Genomic DNA, 23,265 nt, shown 5'->3' with positions numbered 1-23,265 from the left:
CGAGGATAAGAAGGAGTGTTCCAGGCAAAGAGGCAGAGGAACGGTGTACAGACAGGGACTAGGGGTGCAAAGGCCCAGGAACACTCCAGAGTGTGTCTTGCTCGTAGCCATACACCCCTGCCTAATACACAGCCTGCCTTGCCATGAGTGCTCAGAGAATGCTTCAGAAAGGAAATCCACAATTGGCTGTGTGGCCTTAGACAAGTCACTTGTCCTCTCTGAACTTTAACTGTCCTAACCTTTCAGGACTAGGCAAGAATGGAGTTCATTCAGTCCCAAAATATTCATGGAGCACCTCCTCCGTGCTCAGCATTGCCCTAGACCTACAGGAGATAAGGCCTGCCTTGGAAAAGAAAACCATGCTTGGGGCTTATGCAAAAGAACTGCAACCAGTCCAAAGGGGCTCAAGGGGAGGGGCAGGACAAAGGGAGAGGCTCAAGGACCTCGAGGGTGAAAAAGGGGCTCTGCCCTCCTACTCCGCACCTCTCCTCCCCCATCCCCTACTTTCCACCCTCCCACCCCGCTGACCTTGTAACCACCTACCACCCTGGAGCCACCATATGTATGCCTAGGCCTCAAGCCAGCATGCAAGGGCAGGAAGACCTCTCTCTCTGCACCTTTGCCCCACAGCTACGTAACCTGAATAACAGGTTGTGACAGACAAATCTCGCAAGAACAGGTAGGAAAGAGACTTTTGGGTCTGGGTGGCTACAGAGGGAATTTTGCCCCACCCTGCGTACCTGTCCCAAGGGCCGGTCTTCCTCCCTCCCCACCCCCAGCAGTCCAGTCCCGGAGCCGGTGACTCTGGAGCTGGAGTCTCCAGAGCACCCACGGGCTGCCAGGGTGAGCCGGCCAGGGACTCAGGAGACTGGAGAGCCGTGCAGGTGTAGAGTGGACACGTCCGGCTGGAAGAGCCGTCGCTGCCCCGCCCCTCCCCACCCCCACCCTGAAGCCAGAACCTGCTTGGCATGGGCATGCCAGCAAGAAGCTAGCCCCCTGCCAGGTATGTGCCCCAGCCTCTGTCCTATCTTTCTTGTGTCTTTCTGAATGGCACTCTTTCTCCCTTCGAATCTGGGTAAGTGCATGTTGTGAGTATTTGCTCTTTACCTCTGCCCCTTTATCTGTTCTTGTCCTCTGTCCCTGTCTCATTCTTTCTCTCTTTATATCTCTGCCGTCTCCCTGTCCCCTTGTCCTTGCTCTCTCCAAGCTCTGTCTCTGACTCGCTGTCTGCGAATATCAGTATCTGTTCATCTGTGCCACCTCATCTATCTGACCCTGTCCTCATACTTCCTTCCATCCGGCTGGGCCCCCAGCTCTCCTGGAGCCTCCACATATGGGGATCCCACAGAATGTCCTGCCAGCTTCATCTCTGGCCTGGGCTCTCTGTAAGTCACTGTTCACTATAGGTCACATCCTATGAACATTCAAAAGCATAACATGCTTTTGTATCTGGAAAAAAAAGGGGGGGGTTGGTAATTTGAATTTCAGGAAGTTAAAGTCCCACAAAATCTCTGTGGGTGGTGTCAGGCACGGCTCACTTCTCTCACCTGGAAGGACCTGGAAGGCAGGGCCAGAGAGGGGGGAGGGGAGCGTTTTTATACCTGCTTAACAAAAGGAAATGCAGATTTGCACTAGTGCTTGCTCTTGTTTAAATGTCAAGGACTTACCCAGCCCACTGCTTCAGTGGCAGACCTCAAGCCTCCTGTCTCTTATCTGGGTCCTTGACAGTTGGACTTTGGAAACCACGTCTGTTGAGATAGATTCTTAGGATAAAGAAGATTCTGGGATGGGAGGGGCAGGAAGAGTGGTGGGAGTAGTCCTTGAGGTCAGGGCCCCTCCAGCTGGCTGCAGCGGGTCACAGACGTGGAACAGTTACCACCAGCCCCGCCCTCCCCTCCATTCTGTCTCTAGAGACTTACTGGGGGTCTTCAAAGCTGCCAAATCACTGGTAACTGCCCAGCACTTGGGGGGTGGCACAGGGGAAAGGAGGAGGGGCCAAGGACAACCCTACCCCTGCCCCGGTCTCAAGAAGGGAGGAAACCCCAATTTCGACTCTCCTGAGACAAAAGCACTGGCAATGGGACCCTGTGGGGATTGGGCAGTGGAGACCTGCATCCAAATTCTGACTCCCATCCTTACAATCTGAATAATCCTGGGCTTAACCATAAGGAGTCTTGGTCTACCTACCCCTAAAATGGGGGAGTATGAGAATTCAAGGAGGATTCAATTGCATATATAGCACCCTGTGCAAACTCAGCTGTCATGGGAGAGTCCTCATTACTCTTCATTTTGGTACTCTCACTCGAGCTCACTCAAGCTTCTGTCTTCCTGCTGGTTTGACTAGGGCTAGCTAGCTCAGGCTCAGTGTCTCTCGGCTAGCTGGAGGGAAGGAAGGAAGGAAGGAAGGAAGGAAGGAAGGAAGGAAAGGAGGGAGTGAAGAAGAAAGGAGGGAGGGAGGATGAATGGATGGATGAGTGAATAAGCCAGCCCTCCAAGAGACAGTGGCTGGCCGACTTCACCTTCCTCCACTGGCCAATGTCTGCACCAAAAAAGACATGCTGAATTGAATAAAGTTCTAGGGACAAAAGTGAAGGAGAGGTGGAGGCAGAGAGGGAACAGGTGGCAGATGGTGAGGAACCAAACCGAAAGGTCTGTGATCTCCTCAGTTCGAGGTACCTGTCCCTAATTGTCAGCCTTATTTGTTTTCAGACCCCAGGTGCCAGTTTCCAATTTGATTTCCTTCTCTCCACAGGCTAACACTGACCCCAAGCCACTCCTCACCTGGACAAGATGAGAGTGTCAGGTAGGGTCAGGCTCTGAGGATTCTTAGGCTTAAGGCTGAGGTCTGAAATCGATATGGGAATCATTTTTCGATCAGCAGTGCAGGCAGTCCTAGACTCCCAGGTTGTTTGGCCATATGTGCTCTCAAATGGTCAGGCCAGAATTCCAGGAGGAAACCCATCCAGGGGGAGCCTGGAAGAGGAGAAAAGGAGACTTCCTGCCTCTAGGCTGAGGGACCAGAGAAGCTTGGCACGATGATCCCATCTGGCTGGGATCACAGGGAGTGACCCTGTTTTGGAAATATCTGATCCTGGTAGGAAATTAGGGACAAAATATTTGTCTCAAGGAGGGCTAGTCTAGAATCCTCACATCATGGGGCTGGGCACAAGGAGTAGCTTTTGCCTTCTCATCCACGCCCTCATGCTATACTCTGTCTGTACAAATAGGGAAACTGAGGCACCAAGTAAGAAATGGACACAATTCATCTATATTCCCAAACAGCTGTAGGGAAGAGCACAAATTTTAGAGTTAGCTTACTTCCCTGGGTTCAAACCCCACCGTTGTCACTTACCAGCCAAGTGACCACCTCTCTGAGCCTCAGTTTCCTCATCTGTAAAATGGGGATAGTCAATAGTATGTAACACAGAAGTTTATTGTGAGGATGAACTGAAATAATGTATGTAAAAGCTGTTCTCCTGGTGCCCTAACAAAATGACTGTATAATACCCAGGGAGAATTCTGGGTGCCTACAGTCACACTGCACCCCAGAAGATGAGGGACTCCCACAGACCTGAGCCCTGCCCCCCAGGATCCAGGGAGTCTTCTCCCCTACCCCCAAGTAGCCAGAAACCAGCCTGAGACCATGGAGTTGATTTCAGGGCCACATGGAGGTCAGGGGTGGAGCTAGAGAAACGTGGCCTGATGACGGCGGGGCCACTAGGGTCCCTGAGCTGAGAGGCATAGTGGAGCCTGCTTCTGACCCTCATGGGAGAGTAAGGGAAGAGACAGGACACGGAGCTCAGAGGGGTGGGGGGTGGGGTCTGTCCTGTGTGTGGGGTTGCTCCCCACTGATGCGGAAGCAATCTGGCCGCGAGGCCAGGGAAGCCGTGGCAGCAAGGCCATGTGTATTTCTATAGACAGCATTGTGTGGCTATTTGTGGTGGCTTTCAGGGGGAGTGATGGAAAGTGTGGGAGGCCGGCCCCAAGCCACCCTGGAGGTTGCCTACCAGGGACAACTGTCACATCCCTCCCAACAAGCTGCAGGCTCAGAGGCAAGGGTGTTGAACCATGTTCACTCTGACTGAGGCACTCCTACCCAAAGATCCTGAGGTCCGCCCAACATCACACAGCAGCACCGGCCGCCCGGGGCCCTGGACGCAGCCTTCCACGTCCTGCCGGGAGGCTCGCCTCTTAGGGCTGTCTGCAGTAGAAGTTGCCTCCTGTTTTCACAACACACCTCTCCAGCCTCCAAAGTGCAGATTCCAGGCCTCACCCTCAATGAGTCTGTCTCTGGATGGCTAAGCGGAGCCCCGGAAGGTGCATTTCTACCTTTTCCTCCCAGTGGATTCACTTTGGGAAATATTGCCATGTAATCTTGTAGCGTGATCTCACCACTTGATCACTGTGTGGATTCACACGTGGTCTCACCACGTGGTCCCCTGAACCGGTCCAAGGTGTGGGTCTTGATCTGGAGCTACAACACAGGGTCCCTCAGTGGGGTCCCGTGGCATGGTCTCACTGTGGGGATTTGGTAAGAATCTTGCTATCTGGCCTTGTGATGTGGCTTCATGGCAGCATTTCCTTGCTCTGCAGGTGTGCTTCGCTTCCTGGCCTTCATCTTTGCCCTGGTCACCACATGGATCTTTATTCGCAGCTACATCAGCTTAAACGCGAAAACTATCCGTCTGCCCCGCTGGCTGAGTGAGTGGGGCTCACTCCTGGGGGGTAGGGCCTATGGACCAGGACAGGGCCAAGGATATATTCCTCCCTCTGTCCGTGGGTGGCCCAGGAGATGGGCCACCAGATACGGCATGGTGTGGGCTGCCTTTGGGATCCCAGCCTCTGTGGGGGTGGAGGCTGTCGGGAAGGCTGGAGCCCATGGGGAACACGGAAGTGTTCCGAGGCCCTGGCCGAAACACGCACCTACATCAAGGGGTCATTTTGGACATGTGATTCCGAGAAGAAAGAGGAAAGAGAAGGAAGGACAGAGGGAGGAAGAAAAGAAGGAAGGAAGGAGGGAGGGAGAGAGGGAGGCCAAGAGGGAGAAAACTGAGCATTGTGGCTTCCAGCTGCAGCTGCTTTCCCTCTGCCCGGGACACTCTTTCTGCACATCTCTCTGCAGCCAGCTCCTTTCAGACTTCAGGTCTCTGCTCTGATGTGACCTCCTGATAGAGGCCTTTCTTGCACACCCCAGCTGCAGCCACACCCCCTTGTCCTACTTTTGCCTCTCATGTCAGCCTGTTTCCTTTAGAGCTTCACCAGTGTTTATTTACTTGTCTACTTGGCTGTTGCCTATCACCAGCCCCTAGAGTGTCAGCTTCCTGAAGGCAAGGATTTTATCTTGTGTACATCCATTTCTCTAGCACCTGGTGCAGAGCAGATACTCAGTAAACATTTGATGAGTGAAAGAAAAATGAATGCATGGATGGATGGATGGATAGGTGATGGATGGTGGGTAATGAATGAGTGACAGATGGGTGGATGGACGGATGGACGGGTGGATAACAGATGAGTGGATGATGGATGGGGGGGATGATGGATGAGTAAGTAATACCAGTTACCTACATGAATAATCTCATATAATCTGCACAAATGCCCCATGAGGTGATCCAAGATTTGGTTGTGGAGTGGACTCATACATGACCTCATGGTGTGGTGTAAGTTTCCTCATCTCCTTCTTTTCTTAAGAAACTTGCCCAAATGCTCCCTGTAGATGTCAGGAGGAATGGGAACTGTGGTCTCACAGGTCCAAATTCTTTTAAAGGAAGGAGAGAAAAGGCAGCTATCTATGCCTCTGCATTTGTTCTCCTTGGATTCAGAGAACCACCTCCATTGACACAATCAAACATAATAACCTCTAGTGGCCCAGGCTAGCTCACAACTTCACAGCTGTGAGAAGCCAGTCATCCCACAGAGGAGTCTCCGAGATCCCTCACCTCATACACTTCTTGTCAAGCATGGCTCACACCCATGTCAAGATGATTTATATAGATTCATGGTGGCCAACATGTCCCTGGGCACTGCTTTCATACAGATTGACTTGGCTGTACCGACAACCTGGGAAGGGATGGGCCCAGGTCAGTACAGGAGGCTCAGAGCAGGAGTGGAGATCAGGTGTGTCCTCTAGAAGAGACAGCCCAAGCCTGAGGTGAGAAAGAGAACAGTGTTTAAAAGGAAACCCCAGGGGCACCTGGGTGGCTCAGTCAGTTAAGTATCCGACTCTTGATTTCAGATCAGGTCACCATCGGTTGTGAGATTGAGCCCTTTGTCGGTCTCCATGCTGACATGCAGACAGCTCCCTGCTTGGGATTCTCCCTTTCTCTTTCTCTCAAAATAAAGAAAATAAACTTGAAAAAAGAAAGAAGGAAAGAAAGGAAGGATACCCCGGAACTCAGCTACCTGAGGTAAATCAATACCTCCAGCCAACAATCATGGAGCAACTATTCTGTGTTAGGTCCCAGGGACCTAACATGTGGCCCCCACTCATGGTCTGAGTTGGGGAGACAAACAGACTTAATTACAGAATATACAGAAGTGCATTAACATGATCCAGAGTCTCGAGAAATGCTTACGGTGACAGAAAATGTCACCAGTGGGAACAGTGGTCATCGAAAACCATTAATGTTCAGCCACTGAAAGACAACATTCATTGTCTTCAGGGGTTCCTAGCCTGGCTGCACACACCCCACCTTATTATTTAATGCATTAATATAGAAGCACATATATTACCACAGCACAAATTTATTTTTTAATGTTTTATTTCTGTATTGATATACAGTTGGTTTCCTTTCTAATCTATTTTATTTTATGCATTTAATAACATGCTCTGTTAGAGTAGGAAGTGCTGTGTGTGTGTGTGTGTAAAGGGGTAGCAGTGGCAAGTGAGCAAGGGCTCCCTGAAAGGGCGGGACATCCTGCAGGGGAGGAGGATCCCTTGGCCAGGCCAATGCCATGCCCCACACCCCACACCCCAGCCTCCAGCAGGGAGCACCCAAGGCACTTCCTCTCTAACCAGATCTGTCTTCTCTCCGGCAGGTTTGGTCACCAAGGAGATCCGTGAGTATCACCCCAGCCCTTCCTTTGCTTTAGGGTGAGATGTCCCAGGGCTGCTATTCCCGACCCTGCAGGTCCTGGAAACATCTTTGTGTCCAGAGTCTGCCCAGCTCTCTCCTCCCATGGCCCAATGTTGCCTTCCGAAGCCCCCAAGCCTTGTGGCCCACTGATAGATTCTCAACTCTATGGCTCAACTCTCCCTTCCCCAGTCCCCTCGCCCTGCAGTCTGGATTGCCTCCCCGTCACAGCACCTGGCCGAGCACAGCGGCCTCCCCACTGGGCCTCTGGGCCAGAAGATGGGGGCTATGCTTATTATCATCATGCAGGGACCCCAGGCTTGACTCACAGTTCCTGTTACCAAGTATGAGGGGCCATGTCGGGCACTACAGAGGCCCCCAGGGGCAAACAGAAGTGGGTGTTGATTGTCTGTTGGGGTAGAAGTGCCAAACATGCCAAGAGAGATGGGGCAAAGTGTTCTGGGCTCCAGGAGGGCTGCCCCCTTCCAATGAGATGGGGTCATGGAAGGCATCAGAGAAGAGGGAATGGCAAAGGCCTAGAGGCAGGAATGTGTGGGGCTGCAGGGGAGCCCGTGGCTGAGGCCCCAAATGTGGGACACTGCACACGTCTGAGCAGGGCTTTGGCCAGGACCCAAGCTCCCGAAGTGTGGAGAAGGTGGGAGTAAGGACAGTAATGATGATGATAATAGTACCATGATGGAAGGCCTACTATGTGCCAGACCCCATGTTCAGAGCTTTACAGGCATCTCCTGCAATCCTCACCACAGCCTTGTGTGGGTGCTGTATAATCATCCCCATTTTACAGATGGGCAAACTGAAACTCAGAGAAGTGAAATCTCTTGGCCAAGGCAACACAGCTGTATGTGGTGGTCCAGAGACCACGGTCTCAACACCTCCTTGCGAGAGGCAACACTCCCAGGCCCACCTTCTTGCACCTCGACATAGTAGTGACTGAAGAGGGAGGTGGTTCCAGGAACAGAATTTTGACTGAGAAGGACATAAGAGCCCCGGTGCACTGTGGGATTACAGAGAGCAAAGACCGTATGGACCAACACGAACCATTTGCCCCACACCCTCAACTCCATTGACCTGAAACTTCCTGAGTCACATCCTGCAGTAGACACAGTGTCACGACACCTTGGTCCAAACGCTCAGGCGTCACCTGCTAGAGGATGGCAAATCCAGGCCCACGTGCTGCCTCCCGCCCTGCCCGCTCCCCTGGTCGACATGACCGGTCAATCCCAGCACCCTCTCCCTCCAGGCCCACAGGCAGCCTCTACGGCTTTATCATTAAGCCTCTAACAGCAGATCCACTGACATTAAAGAGAAAAGCTATTTGACAACCCTGATCTAAACCAACTCCCAATTTTACAGTCAGCAAAGGTAAAGGGAGAGATTTCTGGCAAGTCGCACCGCAGATTACTGAAGAGCAGCCCACAGTTCCTGACTGCTCCCCTTCCAGGGCTGAGCTCCATGACCTCACCAACAGCGCTAGGGGTTCCCAGAGGGCTCGGGCCTCAGGGTTTGAGGCGGCTGGTGGGGGCAACAAACCCCACCCAAACCCAGAGAGCAAATCCCCTGCCTCCCGGTGGCTCAGACCCCTGGACATCATCCCTTTCATCCAGTAGCTTGACTGTGAAGGCTGGATGGTCAGAAAATCAATTCCAGAAAAGCCTGCTTAAGCCAGCCTGTTGACATCAGGTTTATCAGACTTAGCTGCAGTTGATTAGGCTCTGGGCACACTCTAGGGTAGTGGCCGGGGCCTGGAACAATCCCTCCAGCATAGTTGAGAACCTCTCAAGAGTAAACTGGCCTTCCCATGAGGGGCCCAGGGGCCAGAGGTTGGGCCCCAAGACTCATAGGAGAGGAGGACCCCTCCCCCGCCTCATCCTGAGCCAGCCCCGCAGGCAGGTGCTAGGCCTCTTGAGAAGGGTCCTCTCTAGGAGGTGAGGAAAGGGAGTCGGGTCCATGTCTCCAGCCCTCTCTGTCCTGAGTCACAGGCCTGGACAGCCCCTTGTGGGTGTCTCCATCCCTGGCCCTCACTCTGGGGACAATGTCCTGGTTTGACCTCTGGGTGTGTTGAAACTCCAGGTTGGGGCGGGGGGCAGGGTAGGGAGCCTAGGACAGGCATCGCACTCAGACCTCCAGGGCTGCCCACTAGGCGTGTGAGCTGAAATGCAGCAGGGCACCCTGGGGTGGGTGGCATTCACTCCTAGGAAGGAGCACATTTACTTAGAGGTGTCATGGGCTTGCCAAGCCTTGTGCCAGTGGGTTGTGTCCCCTCCGGAGGGGCCCTTTGCCCTGATACACATAAAGAAAAGGCTCCCTCTAGGCTGCCAAGGGCCCTGGAGCCCCTAATCACCCTGCCCACATGCTCCGTGGGTTTATTCAGTGAATATTTATTGAGTGCCTACTATATGCCAGGCATAGGAGTTATAGGCACAATTTAACAAGATAATCAATGTAAAGTGCTTGCCACAGTGCCCAGCACGCAGCAAGCCATCGGCATGTGCCAGCTTCTCCTAGGAAGCCTGTGGGTTTGCTCCAAGCAGGCACTGCCATAGCTCAGCTAGATGCCTGGCACAGGGCTGAAGGAGAGGGGCTGCCCAATCACCGCCTTCCTTTTGCAGGTGAACTTTCTCTAAGTCCGTGTTTACCCAGCCCTCCCTAAAGGTATTTTCCTGTCAGGTGGTATTAAAAAAACAAAAACACAAGGCATTAATATAAATTAAAGCCTGCCAGGCTGAAAGCACAGGTGACGGATGTCCCAGCTCACAAAGGGTCAATTGAGGCCTGAGTGGCTCAGCGGCTGTGTTTGGGGGTCCTGTATACGTTTCCTGCCTTTCACACCCTCCCTGGGTTTGCCCTCTGAGGCCCACGCGGGGAAGGCACAGGTCTTAGTGGCAGCCACAATAATCAGAGGTGCCACGTACTGAATCCTCAGTGGATTCTAAGCACGGAGTGAGAGAGGGCCAGAACCACCTGCCTGTTCCTTATTGTATCCCAGGGCCTGGCCCATAGTAGGTGTTCAGTATGATCACTAAATGAGTGATAAGAAGAATACCCAGGGGTGCCAGGGTGGCTCAGTCAGTTAAGCGGTTGACCCTTGATCTCAGCTCAGGTCATGATCTCACGGTTTGTGGTTTCGAGCCCCACATCAGGCTCTGCACAGATTATGCTCACAGCACAGAGCCTGCTTAGGATTCTCTCTCTCTCTCTCTGTCTCTCTCTCTCTGTCTCTCTCTCAAAAATCAGTAAATAATTAAAACAAAGTTTTTCAAAAAAAGAAGACTACCCAATATGTCTTGAGCCTCAACCTGTGCCCACTTATTCCTCACAAGAACCCAGTGGGAAAGGCACCCTATTTATCCCATTTCACAGATAAGGATGTTGATACACAAGGAAGTTGAAGACTCGGGAACCTGGCTGGTGAGGCGTCCTACCCACCATGCTGGGGCCCCCAGGAGGTTGCCAACAGGGGGCCTCTGGGAGCTCAAAAGGCTGCTGTGGCCCTAGAGAGAGGTTCTCAAGAGAACCCCTTCATCACAGCGACCCTGGTAATAACCAGGGTGGTAATTAACCACCACTCGTTCCTCCACACTAGTTCTGGGGGTGCTGTGTGCTGAGTCAGGCACTGGGCTGGGGCTAGAGCTGCCATGGGAACCCCAAAAATGAATTCTAGGGTGGTCCGACCACACGACCAGTGTCCTACGTCTTTGACGGGGACTGTTGGAGGCATCATGGGAACACAGGGGCAAACCCCCCAGACTCGGGCCGTCAGCAAAGGCTCCTTGGGGAGGAGGCCTCTGAGCTCAGTCCTGCGCCTGATCCCGGGCCCCTCCCCCTCCTCCTCCCGGGTCCCCTCCTGAGCTGCTAATGCTAAAGTTGCTCTGTTCCCTCAACAGCAGTCGTGAGGGCCAAGTGTGGCCTCGCTAAGCCCTGCCCCAAAGAGTTCTTCGCCTTTAAAATCAGCAGCGGGGCTGCTAACGTCGTGGGCCCCACCATGTGCTTCGAAAACCAGGTGTAAGTGTCTTGTGTTTTTTTTTTTTCTTTCCATTCACTCATGCATTCATTCACAAAGTCAGAAGCTGCGAGGGCAGGCCCTGAAAGCAGCCCATACCTTCCACTGGCTTCCTTTTACTCTGGGTGGATGAGTCACAAATAACAATAGTCCCAGCAGCATCTCCATCTGCCAGCACCTTGCGAGATGCTTTGTGGCTTCATCTCATTCAATCCCCCAACACTCCCAGAGGTGGGACTATAATTGATGAGGAAACTGAGGCTCAGACAGCATTACCCAGCTAACTGGTGGTAGAGTCAGGATTTGAACTCAGGTCTGTGTGATACCCAGACTGCTGGGCTTCCTATAAAGGGGGATGCCTCTGGGGAGGGTTCAAAGTCAAGATCTAGGCACCAAAGTTCAGATGCAGCAGGTGCCAAGACTTCTACTTAGGTTCAAGAGAAATACTGTGTACCCATTATCCAAGCCAGGTAGTAAAGGCCCTGGGGACAGTAAGTTTATCCTACTAAAGAAGCCAGACACAGATGTTTTAGTCAGGTTTCTGAACCAAACTCTAGCTCACTTAGGCAAAACAAGGAACTTAGTGGTTCATATATACAAAAGGCCAGAGACAGCAGGCTTCAGGACCAGCTGGATCCAGGGGTTCAAACCACGTCATCAAGGGTCCCTTTCATACCATCTTTAGCTCTGTTCTCCTCTGTTAGATTCAGTTTTTGGAACATGAGAATGGGCTGCTTCATGTAAAGGAGGGAAGCCACTGGTTGGCTGGCATATTAGCCCAGGCTGGCACCCCACTGGGAAGACAGCTTTCTCCCACCCAAATTATCCCTGCAAAAGGCCCAAGACTGAGTTTCATTGGCTGGCCTGGGTCACATGACCACACCAGGCTCAATCACTGTGACCAGAGGACAGGATGCTCTATTTGTCCAGGCCTGGGAGACTGAGGTGAGTCCCAAGAACTACCTGGTCTGAGAGTACAGGACAGTTTTCCCAAGAGAGCCAGAGGACTGGGGTGTGGATGCTGGGCAGGTAGGGCCACAGCTGGGCTCTACGCAGCGATCCCTGGCTGCAGGACGGCAGCAATGTTCTGGGTTCTGCCTTCTTCCCAGCAGCCAGGCTTCACTGCTTGGGGAGGTAGCCTGGTCCCACCTCCAACACCTCAGAGCCCCAGGCAGGGACCTTCTCTCTTTTCTGAGCAGACTGTTCTGGTCCAAACATGCCATGAGAATTCCTCAGAGAATCCAGCCCACCGCTTGTTTCCAGGAGAAAACAGATGGCCCAAATTATTCTGTGTGCTTCCTGATGCTTCTGCAGAGTGCCATGTGGGCCCTCTCGGAGTTCCCGAGTCACAAAAGCAGAGTGTTCGTTCCACGTTTGGGTCCAACTGTTGTATTTTCTCTTCTTCTTTGTCAGGATCATGAGTCCTGTGAAAAACAACGTGGGCAGAGGCCTGAACATTGCCCTGGTGAATGGTGAGCCGCTGACCTATCCCCCAGACAGCCCCCTCCATGCTCTTAGGACTGGGGCGGGGACGGGGGGAGGTAGTTCCACATTCATTCAACCAACACTGGCTCAGCTCCTACTACACACTTGGGGCCATCCAGCAGTGCTCCAGAGGGAAAGCCCAAGGGACAGAAGGTCTAAAAGACCTGGTCCCACCCACCAGAGTCTTGACCAGGCCCCCACCGTGAGCAACTACCCCAGGAAGATACACTTCTCCTATGAAACATGAGCCCATCCTCAAGGCCCATCCATGCGGCCTAAACCAACACACACGAAACCCTGAGGGACAACCAACAACAACGTGAGATCATGAGCTGATTGCACACCTTCATTCACTCATTCATCAAATACTGTCAGCAGCTACTGTGGGCCAGGCCCTGTACAGAAGCACTAGGGGTCAGCCATGAACTAGAAGGACAGGTCCTGGCCTGTCCATGGAGTTGACAACCACTACAATGTGGTGAACATCTATGAAGGAGGAGGAAGCACAGCTCTGAGAGCTGGGACATACAGCTGGGGATGGGGGTAGTCAGGGGAGGCTTCCAGAGGGAGGTGCTGGTCAGCTGAGGCCTGAAGGATCGTGGGGGTTGACCAGGGAAAAAGTGGGGGAGGCTCCTTCGAGGCAGGGGCAACACTGTAGAGGAAGCAGAGAAGGGAGAAGAAGGGAAGAGGGCTTGGGGGCCACACAGGGTCTTCCTGGCTACACAGAGAAGCGGGCAGGATGACAGGTACGGAGGGGAGGCAGGCAGGGCGAGAGGATGAGGGGCTAAGCCTTCTACTAAGAAGTGTGAACTTGAAGCTAAAGTCAATAGGGAGCCTCAGAAAGGCTTTGAGGAGGGCATGAGGGTCCAGCCCTGCATTCCAGAAACTTCCTTCCAGCTTGGAGCAGGGAGGCTGGGGGCAAGGAGACCTGGAGGAAGGCCCACAGCCTCACTACCCTGCATCTCCAGCAGGAAGACCAACTTCTAGCCATGCCTGAAACAGGGACACATTTCAGGAAGGGTGGGTTTACAGGGGTGGAGTAAGGACCAGGTGGTCTGCCCCAGCCAAGACCCTCCTCTCTCTCTGCCTCTGGCTCTTAGATGGAGAGCGAAGGCCATTTCCCTGAATCTAAGAGCTACTTCCTGGGACAAAGGGCAGGGCACGTGGAAAAAAGGGCACAGCAGATGCTCCGGAAGGAAAAGGTCAAGCTTGTGTGTTATGACCACATGAACACACTTAAGAAGTGACAGGGTAGGATGGGACTCCTAGGGAGACATTCCCCTTCTGCCAAGAAATCCTGCCGAGTCAGGGGAAAGGTCAAAGCCTAAAGCAAAAATGGAGCCTCACCCAGAGTGGGAGGTCGGAAGGCAGCCCAGGAAAAGTGGGGCCTGGGAGGGGCAGGAGGCCAAGCAGGGCACGCCTCCTCCAGTCTTGAGAAGGACAGCAAGACCTGACTCACTGCATTGACGGCCGCTTCCTACAGGGAGGGCATGCCAGCAGATGACTGTAGGGGTCTCAGTCTACAGGGCCTGTTTCACCTAATCTCCACGCACACCCCCACCCCTCACCCCAGTGGGAAGGGCAGGAACTGGCCCTGGCTGCAGCCCATCTGGCTGAAACCTGCTGGTTCTCTCTTCCCTGAAATGGGCCACTGCAGGAGACGACCTCTATGACTAGTGTCCAATTAGACAGGCTTAGCTTGGGGCCTCCCTCTCCTCCCCTCACAAAGCCCAAAGATGAACACAGGCATCAGTAACACCAAGAGCTGTTACAGAGCATTCACTGTGTGCTATGTCATTCGGCCTCACCCTGATGCTAGAATGGAGCTATGGACTCCGTATGGAGGTAAGATATGGAAATTCAGAGAGGTTAGGCAACTTGCCCAAGGTTACACAGCCAATAGATTTGAACCCAGATCTGGCTGACTCCAGGTCTTAATCACCCAGCTGAATTACTTACTTCCCTAGACTAAAATCCTCTCCAAACATCTATGTAGCACCTACTGCATGCCAGCTGTGGGGAAATCCAACAAATCACTCTCAGGGCCTCACAGTCTCAACTGTATAATAAGCCATCAAAAAGATTGGTAAATATTGGTAGTTCTCAACCTTTTAGGGAGCAGAGATTCCTTTAAGAAACTTCAGTCTGCACCTTTTCCCCCTAATTCCAGAAAAATCCACAAACGCACATGATCATAGTTTCATGTGTACATAGACCCCTCCCCCCTTTCAAAGGACCCTACACAGGTGACTCTGAGAGTCCAGTAAGGGCTGCACTGTGAGCTCCCCCACCCAGCAGGAGAGCCTCCACTACCCAGGCCCCTGTCCCCACCCTCTTCCGGATCCCCAAGCTAACGCAAGGGGGAAGGGACCAGGGGTGAAAACGTAGATCTGCCATCCCCTCTGCAACACCCCCATCTAGTGGCGGAGAGTGAGAACTGCGACTTCCCCAGAACACCTGGTTTTCTGTAGGACTTTGGACCCTTTGCAAAACCCACAAACGCCATTCAGATTACTAGACTCCGAGTACTGGGTACAGTTCAGCCCACGGCAAGTCCCTTTGCCTTCTAGAGTCGGAGGACTCAAATTACAGGTTTCCTGTTTAGGTAGGAATAATGATAACGGCTGTAGTTCTTTTTATTACTATTTTCCAGCTGAAATTTATCTTGTGTTTACTACCTATTTGAAGTACATCTTGCTTAGTTCCCATAGCCCATTTTTCAGATGCAAAAATTGAGGTCCAAATACTAAGTGGTGCATTAGGAAGTGGCAAGGCAAAACACAGACCCAGATTAGCTGGATACCGTTCGATTCCAGAGATCCTCCACCATTGTGTTCTTGTACCTCTCAGATCAGCCCAAAAGTTAGTGGGCACCTACTTAGTGCTGCATGCTTTCCACAGGACCTGATTTTACTCCATTATTATTCTATCTTTAGACCTTAAAGAGTAGCCATTTTCTGCAAAACGATAGGCAGGATGACACATTCCAGGAAATCACAGTTTTGCTCTCTCATCCCTAGGAACCACAGGAATGGTGCTAACACAGAAATGCTTCGACATGTATTCTGGAGGTAGGCACCTCTCTGTTGGCACTGAGGTCACAGGGTGGGCTGAGCCGCTTCCTGTGGCAAGAGAGCCATGGGGTGTTAGGACGCTCGGCTCTGGTTTCCGGAGGAGACAACCAGAAAGAAGCATGGTGGGGGTGGGACGCCATCCTGCTGTCTTTGAAACTCCTCTCCTGGGTGCAGAGCCTGAGACAAGGATTCAAGGGCAGCAGTTGACTTGGAAGGAGGTGACCTCAGAAAATATCAGCGGGAAGTGAGACAGGGAAAGGAAGATAGCCAGTGTGATGTGTCATCAAGCTGAACGCTGCGGGCAACTGGAACTCAGGAGCCAGTGTCCAACACATGCCTCAGAGAGGTCTCGAGGGGCAAGGGAGCTGGGGTGCTCCTGCCCCTAATTCCTTGGCACTTCCCACACTTCTGGCCTGCCCCAGGGCACAAAGGAAGGTCTGGATGTGGGAGAAGACCTTCAGGCAAAGATATGCCGGTGCTGGCAGGTGGAGGCCAGGCATGTGTGCACTGAAGTGTTTAGGGCAAGGACATACGGCCTAGTTTGCTCTGCTGGGTGAAGAGTATTATATTTTAAGGCTGCAGGGTCTCCATTGGGCCCAAGGACAGGACAAGGCCTCCCAAGGCCCAGAAAGGATATCTCTGAGGCTCCAAGCTCTCTGCATCTTTCTACAGACATCTTTTCTTCTCTCTGTGCACAGGCATGCTTTCTGAAACTCTCTGTGCATGTAGCCACCCCACTGTCCTCCTTGCCTTATAGGACACTGACCTACCTGGGCTGAAATTTCCCACCGGCAGCTTCCTCGCCCACAGGCTGACTGGCAAAGCCATGGTGGGGGCAGGACTTTCACCCAACAATCCCGATATCTTCCAAAACATGGTGGAATAAGTCCCAGACCCATTATGCCACCCACTGCCCAGCTGGCAACCCACCTCCCTCCCTCTGACACAGGAGCCTCAATAAGGAGTGGAAAAGCAGCAGAGCGGCCCCTTGCAGGCAGCAGGAGTCCTGGTCCTGCAAAAGCCGGTTTCCATCAGGATAGGTGAACTGAGCTCACCCCCCTTCTCAGAGCCCAGCTCAGCTAGGCTACCCTCCCCTGTGCCTGCAACCTCAGGGCCCAGCTCCAGGCTCGGGCATCACTCCCCTACTGTGCCCACCTAACCGCACAAGCCCAAGAGGAGACAAAGCCAGGCAGCGAGAAAGTGGGAAGCCCTCTTGGCCTTGCAAACAAAGGAGGCATTGAAATGGGAGTCTGGTGCCCGAAGTCACAGCTGCGAATGTTTGGAAGGTAACCACACTTAGAGACGCGAGCCGGCACCCTGTCCTGTGCCCAGGGCTTCAGAGGATCCCATGGGTCCTATGATGGCCATCCTCCACCTGAGTCCCACCTCGCAGGTAGGGTCTGCAAGGCCAGAGGATGTGCCGACTGGAAGCCTGCATCAGGGCCCATGCAGACGTCTTCGAGGTGTGACCCCCTTGGGCAGAAGCCACAGATACACCTTTAGGACTGAAGGTTGGCCAGGGCATGGCAGTTGCTGAAGGGGAGGGTGGTGTGGACAGAGCTTGGACCGGCAGACTGGGGGTGTCCACATGCAGGCACGCAAGTCCCCTCCTGGTGTGGGACAGAGCTAAGACAGGGGTGAGAAGAACGTGGGGCAGACTATTGGCCGAGGGCCAGAGGATGTCATTTGTTCTCTGTCCAGGACCCCCCCCCCAGGTGTTCAGGGTGGCCAGGGGCCAGGTTTATGGACAAGGTCCAGTCTCTGGAGTCAAAGACTTCAGGGTGAGGCAATGACACCTCTTGAACTTCAGTTCTGTCATCTGTAAAATGGAGGGAATCCACAGTGTCCACTTCATGAGACTGATGCGGGGATTGAATGGTAACCCACACTAATCAGTGGGAGGGGCCCTGCCTGGCTGGAGAAAGGACCTGGGGGGCTCATTCAGTGTTCTCCCTTCCCTTCCCTTCTCCCTCACTCCATCCACAGGACTCAGAAGCAAGGAGGTCATTGTCAGAATGAAAAGGGGGAAAAAATAACTTAAAAAAAACACTAAATTTTATATTGCCCTATTATCAAGTTGAATGTAACCATGACTGACGGGGACCCAAAAACAGAAGCATCTGAGGACAGGTTGTGGTCATGGACTACACAGGCCTCTGTGTTACTGAGCTGGTTGACAGCTGACCTTGGCTTTCAGGACTTGATTCTTCCCCTAGGTCCAAGGGATCCTCAGGGAACAAAGAACTGGCTTGTCTTCATGGGCATGGACCTATGGGTGGAGTGGCCATACAGGGCCCTGTGCTTAGAGTGAATTCGGGTTTGGTTTGATGCTCTAGTTTTGCCATCTTGAAATTCTTAATATTTTTTTAACGAAAGTCTCCTTGTCTTTTTTAAGATTTTTTTTTTCAGTAATCTCTCTGCCCAGCGTAGGGCTCAAACTCACAACCCAGAGATCAAGAGTCACATGCTCTACCGACTGAGCCAGCTTGGTGCCCCAAAAGGCTCCACATTTTCCTTTTGCACCGGGCCCCCAAAATTATGTTACAGATGCTGCTAAGAATTGCAGTTCCATTATAGTGCACTTTCTGTATGCCCAAGAGTCATCGTCACATTTGCTCTTTACAAAAATTCTCTGGGCAGTGCTACTGATCATCCTCGTGTGACAGATACAGCCCTGATTTTCCCACTAGGCCAGTCTTGCCCATACTTCTTCAGCCATTCAAGAGCCCCTTGCATACTTTATGCCATGTCCAGGGTACCGTCTGAATTATTAGTATTTTCCTTTGAATCAGCTCACTTTTTTAACCTAAATAATCTTGAAAAGGAACCTATATCGCTGCCGTAAGTTATCACTTTTTATGCAGCAAAGATGGCCATAAGGATAAGCTCCAGCTGGGTGCTGATCCCTCCCCAACGTGCTGCAGCTAGGCCTGTCTCTGTTAAATGCACAGATTTTGCACCTGCAGTGTGGTGTTCAAGATGCAAAGGGAAGCTTACTCTTTGGTGTAAGCTGGGGATCTGTAGGACACTAATGTTCTCTCTCAGTGACCTGAGTCGCCTGTGGTCCAGTGGGTCTATCCTCTAAAGTCAGGACAGACAAGTTAGGTTGTTAACTAGTGTCGAAGGAGGTGGTGGAGGGTATGCAAAGAGCCCAGAGATGTTGAGAGATGATTTCTTAGGGGCCAAAGACCTCCATACCTTGGGTGTAGGTCCCCAAGGGCCCTTAGGGCAATGTCTCTCACTTATGGCTGCACATCTGAATTGCCTGTGGAATTTTCAAATTCCAATGTCCACGCTTAACCACCTGAATGAGGCTACCCTTGCTCTGTGCACGTTGCTCTCCCCTGGACAAGGGCTGCAGACAGCTCCACCCCGGATGCCACCTCCTACCGGCCCCCGAGCTTCAGACGGAGCTCAGTGTCAGCCTGCCACTGGCCACTCCTGGTTCATCAGAGCAGTAGCAGAGAATGAGAATGACCAGTGGCCACTTCCCCTAAATGACCAGCACCCTGCTTTCCTTCCTCCCGCAGAAGTGAAGCTGCTGGTGAAATTCCTTAAAGAAATTCCAGAGGGCGCACTCGTGCTGGTGGCCTCCTATGACGACCCGGGAACCAGGTAAGTGGGAACCTCCACCTGCCAGGCCATGGCAAACCAAATGCTTCCAAGCCCTAGGTGCCCTTTCCCACTCTCCTGCTGGCTCTATATTCTGGCAACTTTTCCTAGGGAAATAACCAGACAAGTGTACATGTTCTAGGAGGCCCATCACAGCCTTGGTTACAACAGTAAAAAACTGGACACACTGTCCCTGTCCAATAAAGACCTACTAGTTATAGAAATTATGACACATGCTGGTAGGTGACATATTATATATATATATATATATATATATATATATACACATACACACACACATATATATATGGATATATTGCATCAAAAATGATGTAGAAAATAATTTAAGGATATGGAAGAATGCTCACCTTTTAGCATTAAGAGGAAAAAAAGAAGCAGTTTGTAAAAGCATTGGTATGATCCCACAGTACCTGGGGGAAAAAAAGACATGAAGGAACTATATTAAAATTTTATAATGATTATGTCAAGTGGGGTGAGACTCTAATTTTTAGTTCCTCTGTGATGTTCCATATTTTCGAAATAAACATGTATATTTGTAAACAGAAGCAAAATTGTACTAACACCTCTCCAGCCCCCTCCAAGTGGCTTCTTGAGAGAAGTCCTTGCCACTCAGCCCTGTTCTTCCTGAATACAACTCTGCTTGTAGGCCAAGGGCCTGAGAACCCTTCCCCCACCCCTCCACCTCATCGTGTTCTCTGCTCCTCTGCAGACTGAATGATGAGACCAGGAAGCTCCTCTCCAGCCTGGGCAGTTCTTATGCAAAGCAGCTGGGCTTCAGAGATAGCTGGGTCTTTTTAGGAGCCAAAGACCTCAAGGACAAAAGCCCCTTTGAGCAGGTGGGTTCCTGGTGGCATCCCATCCCAGTGAAGTGGGTGGGGTGGAGGGAAGTTGCCAGGGATAGATGGACAAGGACTGGGGTGGCTTGGAAGAATGGTGTGGGGACCCCTAGAGGTCAGGGTGGCCTGACTGGGTAATCCCCCAGCAGGAAGTGGCCTTGACTATTTTGCAAGGAGGTGGGTCATAATAAATTATCGGATAAGTACCAAAAAAGAGAAGGAAAAGGAGAAAAGAAGGATGAAGGCAAGAGAGCATGGAAAAAAAGAGAAAGGAATGTAGAGATGAAGCCTGCATGACAGGCAGAGAGGGGAGCCCAGAGAAGGGGGGATGCCTACCTTCTGGTCCCAGTGGAAACCTAAGCCACACCCCTTTTCCCCCCAAGGGCTCAGGCTCCGCACCTGAAGAGAGAGGTTTGGACCAGAGGAGCTGTCCCCTTCTAAGCTCCCTGTGGAGAGAGTAAACTTGCATCAAGAGGAGGACACAGGAGAGCCCACCTGATATGGAAGGGGTCAGCAGGGGTCCATGACATGTGGCTCCACGGTCACCACCCAGGGGTGTCCCCAAGCAGGGTCTGGGAGGCCCCCCAGCAGTGGAGTCTCAGATTGCTCAGAGGAGGAAAGGGGAGTTAAGGCAGCATTGGGAACCCGCAGGGAAATGCTGCACCTTCTCTCCCTGTCCCCCATCTGTGCATCCCCAGCTCAGAGCAGATCCAAAATGTGGGAGAACTAGCCAGATCTTCCCCGAGCATGAAGTAGCCCCATCTTTGGAGGTGACAACATTTAGTTCTGCCCAGAAGGCAGCTAAGAGTCGATGATTCAGGCATAAAGGTCTAGTGAGGTGAGTGAATTCTATCCCGAAGGCAGTGGGGAGCCATGGAAGGCTTAAGCAGGAAAGGGACAAGCACAGATTGATATATAAGAAAGACTAGCTAGCATTCAGCAAGCACTTGCTCTGTGCAGGCTCGGCTGAGCAAGCTACCTGCAGCGCCTTCTTTGATTCCCACATGAAGCAGGTACAATTATCCTCCCATCTCACAGTCCAGGATCCGGAGGCATGGAGAGGTTTTAACCAGCTTGCTCAGGTCTGAGCTACTCAGCAATGCAGATGCAGCTGTCATCAGGTCAGCCTGCCTCCACAAAGATTTCTCGTCCTGATGCTTTTAGCACAGCCTCCCCGGCTGAGCACGGAGAAGTGTGGAGAAGGCAGGGAGGAGGCCCAGGCAGCAATCAGACAAGAGGCACAGCAGCCTGCAGGGAAGGGGCCATGGGTGGCAGGGAGGGACAGCGTCAGAAGGCTGAACTCCAGGTTGGGGGGGACCACAATGGGCTGCAAGGGTTTTTGCCCTGTCTAGAAAATGCTGGCCTTGTTTGTACGCGTGAGTTTCTAAGAGAATGAATTCAGGTCGTTAGAAATTACTTTTTAAAAATGACTGTACAAAGTAGCCTGTGCTGGAGGAGAAAAGGAGGGAGCCCTCTGTTGATAGCCTCCGGGTGAAGACCACAGACATCGGGCGGGGGCTCCAGCGCATCCCTGTGTGAGGTGCAGGGAGGGGGCAGGGCGGGAGGCAGGGAAGAGGCTTCAGGCCACAGGCGCGGTTCTTCATAAAGCCCAGCTTCCAAACCCATCAAAACCGGGCCAAGACAGCAAAGAAGAAGCACGCAAGTCGACCCATAACCCAGAAATGAATCGGAGGCCACAATTTGATCGAAACCATCTAGTCCTTTGTTCCCACACACGGGGCGCTGGGCGTTAGAGAAGCAACATCTAGAATGACTTTATTCCCTAGGGTGAGCCACGATTATCCCACTGGTAGACTTTGCCACTTACATTCGTTTCTTCCGTAAACTAAGCCCAGGCACTTTAAACACAATCTTAACTGATTTTAGTCTATTTACTTTTAATTAATATTACAAAGTGGTTCTGCCACTTACCAACTAAGTGGCCACAGGCAGTTACTTTGGGCCTCTGTGCCTCAGGCTCCCCATCTATAGAATGGGATGATAATGGTATGCCCTTCCTGGGGCTACCATAAGGAATAAAAACATAAGGTACTTTGTGCCTGGCATAGGACAAGTGTTCACAAATTGCTAGGATGCTTCTTCTCATTGTTCTGGTTGTCTGGGGGTGTCCTAGAGGGGCTGATAGAGAATTTGGCAGAGGAGCTAATGCTCGGCAAGCCCACCTCCCATGCTTGGTGCTCCCCGCCGCCCCCCACCCCCAAGGCACTGAGGGATGACTGAGCTCTGATCCCCTCTGTAAAACCTTGGGCAAGTTGTAGTCCCTCTGAGCCTCAGTTTCCCCTCCTATGAAATGGGCTGGTTATATCCAACACCACCACCTCCCCACGGGGCCAAAGCCAGAACAAAGTGAGTGAAGGCATGAGGTTTAAAAGCACAATGACAATTCAGGTGTGAATTCTGAACAGCCTCCCCTGTGGGCCACGTCTCTCTCTCTCTCTCTCTCTCTCTCTCTAGTTCTTAAAGAACAACCCAAACACAAACAAGTACGAGGGCTGGCCGGAGCTGCTGGAGCTGGAAGGCTGTGTTCCCCGGAAGATACCGTAGGGTAGCTGTGGACCAAAGAAGCTCCTGGCTACTCTAGGAGTCAGAGCTGACTGCAGCGATGAAAAGGGGGCCAAGAGGCCTGTGGAAAGTGCTGGGGGAGTCCCCATGCACTGTGCACCTCCCCTGTTTGGAAGCAGACCCCTCTCATGGGCTGAGGCGGCTCACCCAAGGTGGCCAGACTCAGGGATCCTTCCAGAGCTCGTCTGCTCTGGAGAGAACAGGCTGGTTGTCACTCCCGAGGAAGGACAGACTGCCCATACCTGCGGCGCACAATTAAATTTTATTTTTGCTCACTTTGAATGAACGTTCTGACCTTCTGATGTGGAGTGTTTCTCCCTGAGATCAAACTGGCCCAGGCCGGGTTTGCTTGGGCCACAAGCTGGGACAGGTCGATGACAGCCTCGGGCACCAGGTTAGGCAGCTGGAAAGGAGGTTGGTTTCATAGAGATTTTGCTGAAGGGTAAATGAATCCTTTGCTCTCAGCTTAAGCTGTAAAACCCACAGGACTAGAGAGAGCCAGAGGACGGACACAGAACATGTTGCCTTGATCTGCTGCTGGAATGAGAGATGGAGAATCCAGA

At 52.3% G+C, this 23,265-nt stretch overlaps 1 protein-coding gene and 1 long non-coding RNA gene across 6 annotated transcripts; one reads left to right on the top strand and one right to left on the bottom strand.

The window, feature by feature from the left end:
* The first annotated feature begins 584 nt into the window (after positions 1 to 584).
* FAM3D (FAM3 metabolism regulating signaling molecule D) lies at positions 585 to 22,988 on the top strand. Of its 5 annotated transcripts, XM_043587794.1 has the most exons (11): positions 961 to 1,003; positions 1,314 to 1,385; positions 2,753 to 2,803; positions 4,594 to 4,701; positions 7,036 to 7,056; positions 10,976 to 11,093; positions 12,505 to 12,563; positions 15,597 to 15,647; positions 19,181 to 19,265; positions 19,993 to 20,119; positions 22,595 to 22,988. In XM_043587794.1, the coding sequence occupies exons 3-11, from the start codon at positions 2,791 to 2,793 to the stop codon at positions 22,682 to 22,684; spliced, it is 672 nt and encodes a 223-aa protein (XP_043443729.1). In that variant the 5' UTR covers positions 961 to 1,003; positions 1,314 to 1,385; positions 2,753 to 2,790; the 3' UTR covers positions 22,685 to 22,988. The 5 variants fall into 5 exon arrangements, with proteins under 5 accessions (XP_043443731.1, XP_043443732.1, XP_043443728.1 ...); XM_043587796.1 differs by lacking the exons at positions 961 to 1,003; positions 1,314 to 1,385 and adding an exon at positions 585 to 679; XM_043587797.1 differs by lacking the exon at positions 1,314 to 1,385 and having other exon boundaries at positions 892 to 1,003; positions 10,979 to 11,093.
* Positions 11,088 to 19,996, bottom strand: LOC122487379. Its single transcript, XR_006298361.1, has 2 exons — positions 19,631 to 19,996; positions 11,088 to 12,515 (listed from the first exon to the last, which is right to left on the bottom strand). It is a non-coding gene; the product is annotated as an uncharacterized LOC122487379 (long non-coding RNA).
* Positions 22,989 to 23,265: the final 277 nt, after the last annotated feature.

The sequence above is a fragment of the Prionailurus bengalensis genome, chromosome A2 (assembly GCF_016509475.1).
Source record: "Prionailurus bengalensis isolate Pbe53 chromosome A2, Fcat_Pben_1.1_paternal_pri, whole genome shotgun sequence".
NCBI lineage: Eukaryota > Metazoa > Chordata > Mammalia > Carnivora > Felidae > Prionailurus > Prionailurus bengalensis.
The sequence above is the reverse complement of the archived record's forward strand: the minus strand, read 5'-3'. Positions and strand labels throughout refer to the sequence as shown.

Excerpts from the sequence above, each read along its gene's own strand:
- FAM3D (XM_043587796.1), top strand. Across the intron at positions 7,057-10,975 it reads TTTGGTCACCAAGGAGATCC|CAGTCGTGAGGGCCAAGTGT; the intron begins GTGAGTATCACC and ends TTCCCTCAACAG. Across the intron at positions 15,648-19,180 it reads CTTCGACATGTATTCTGGAG|AAGTGAAGCTGCTGGTGAAA; the intron begins GTAGGCACCTCT and ends TTCCTCCCGCAG.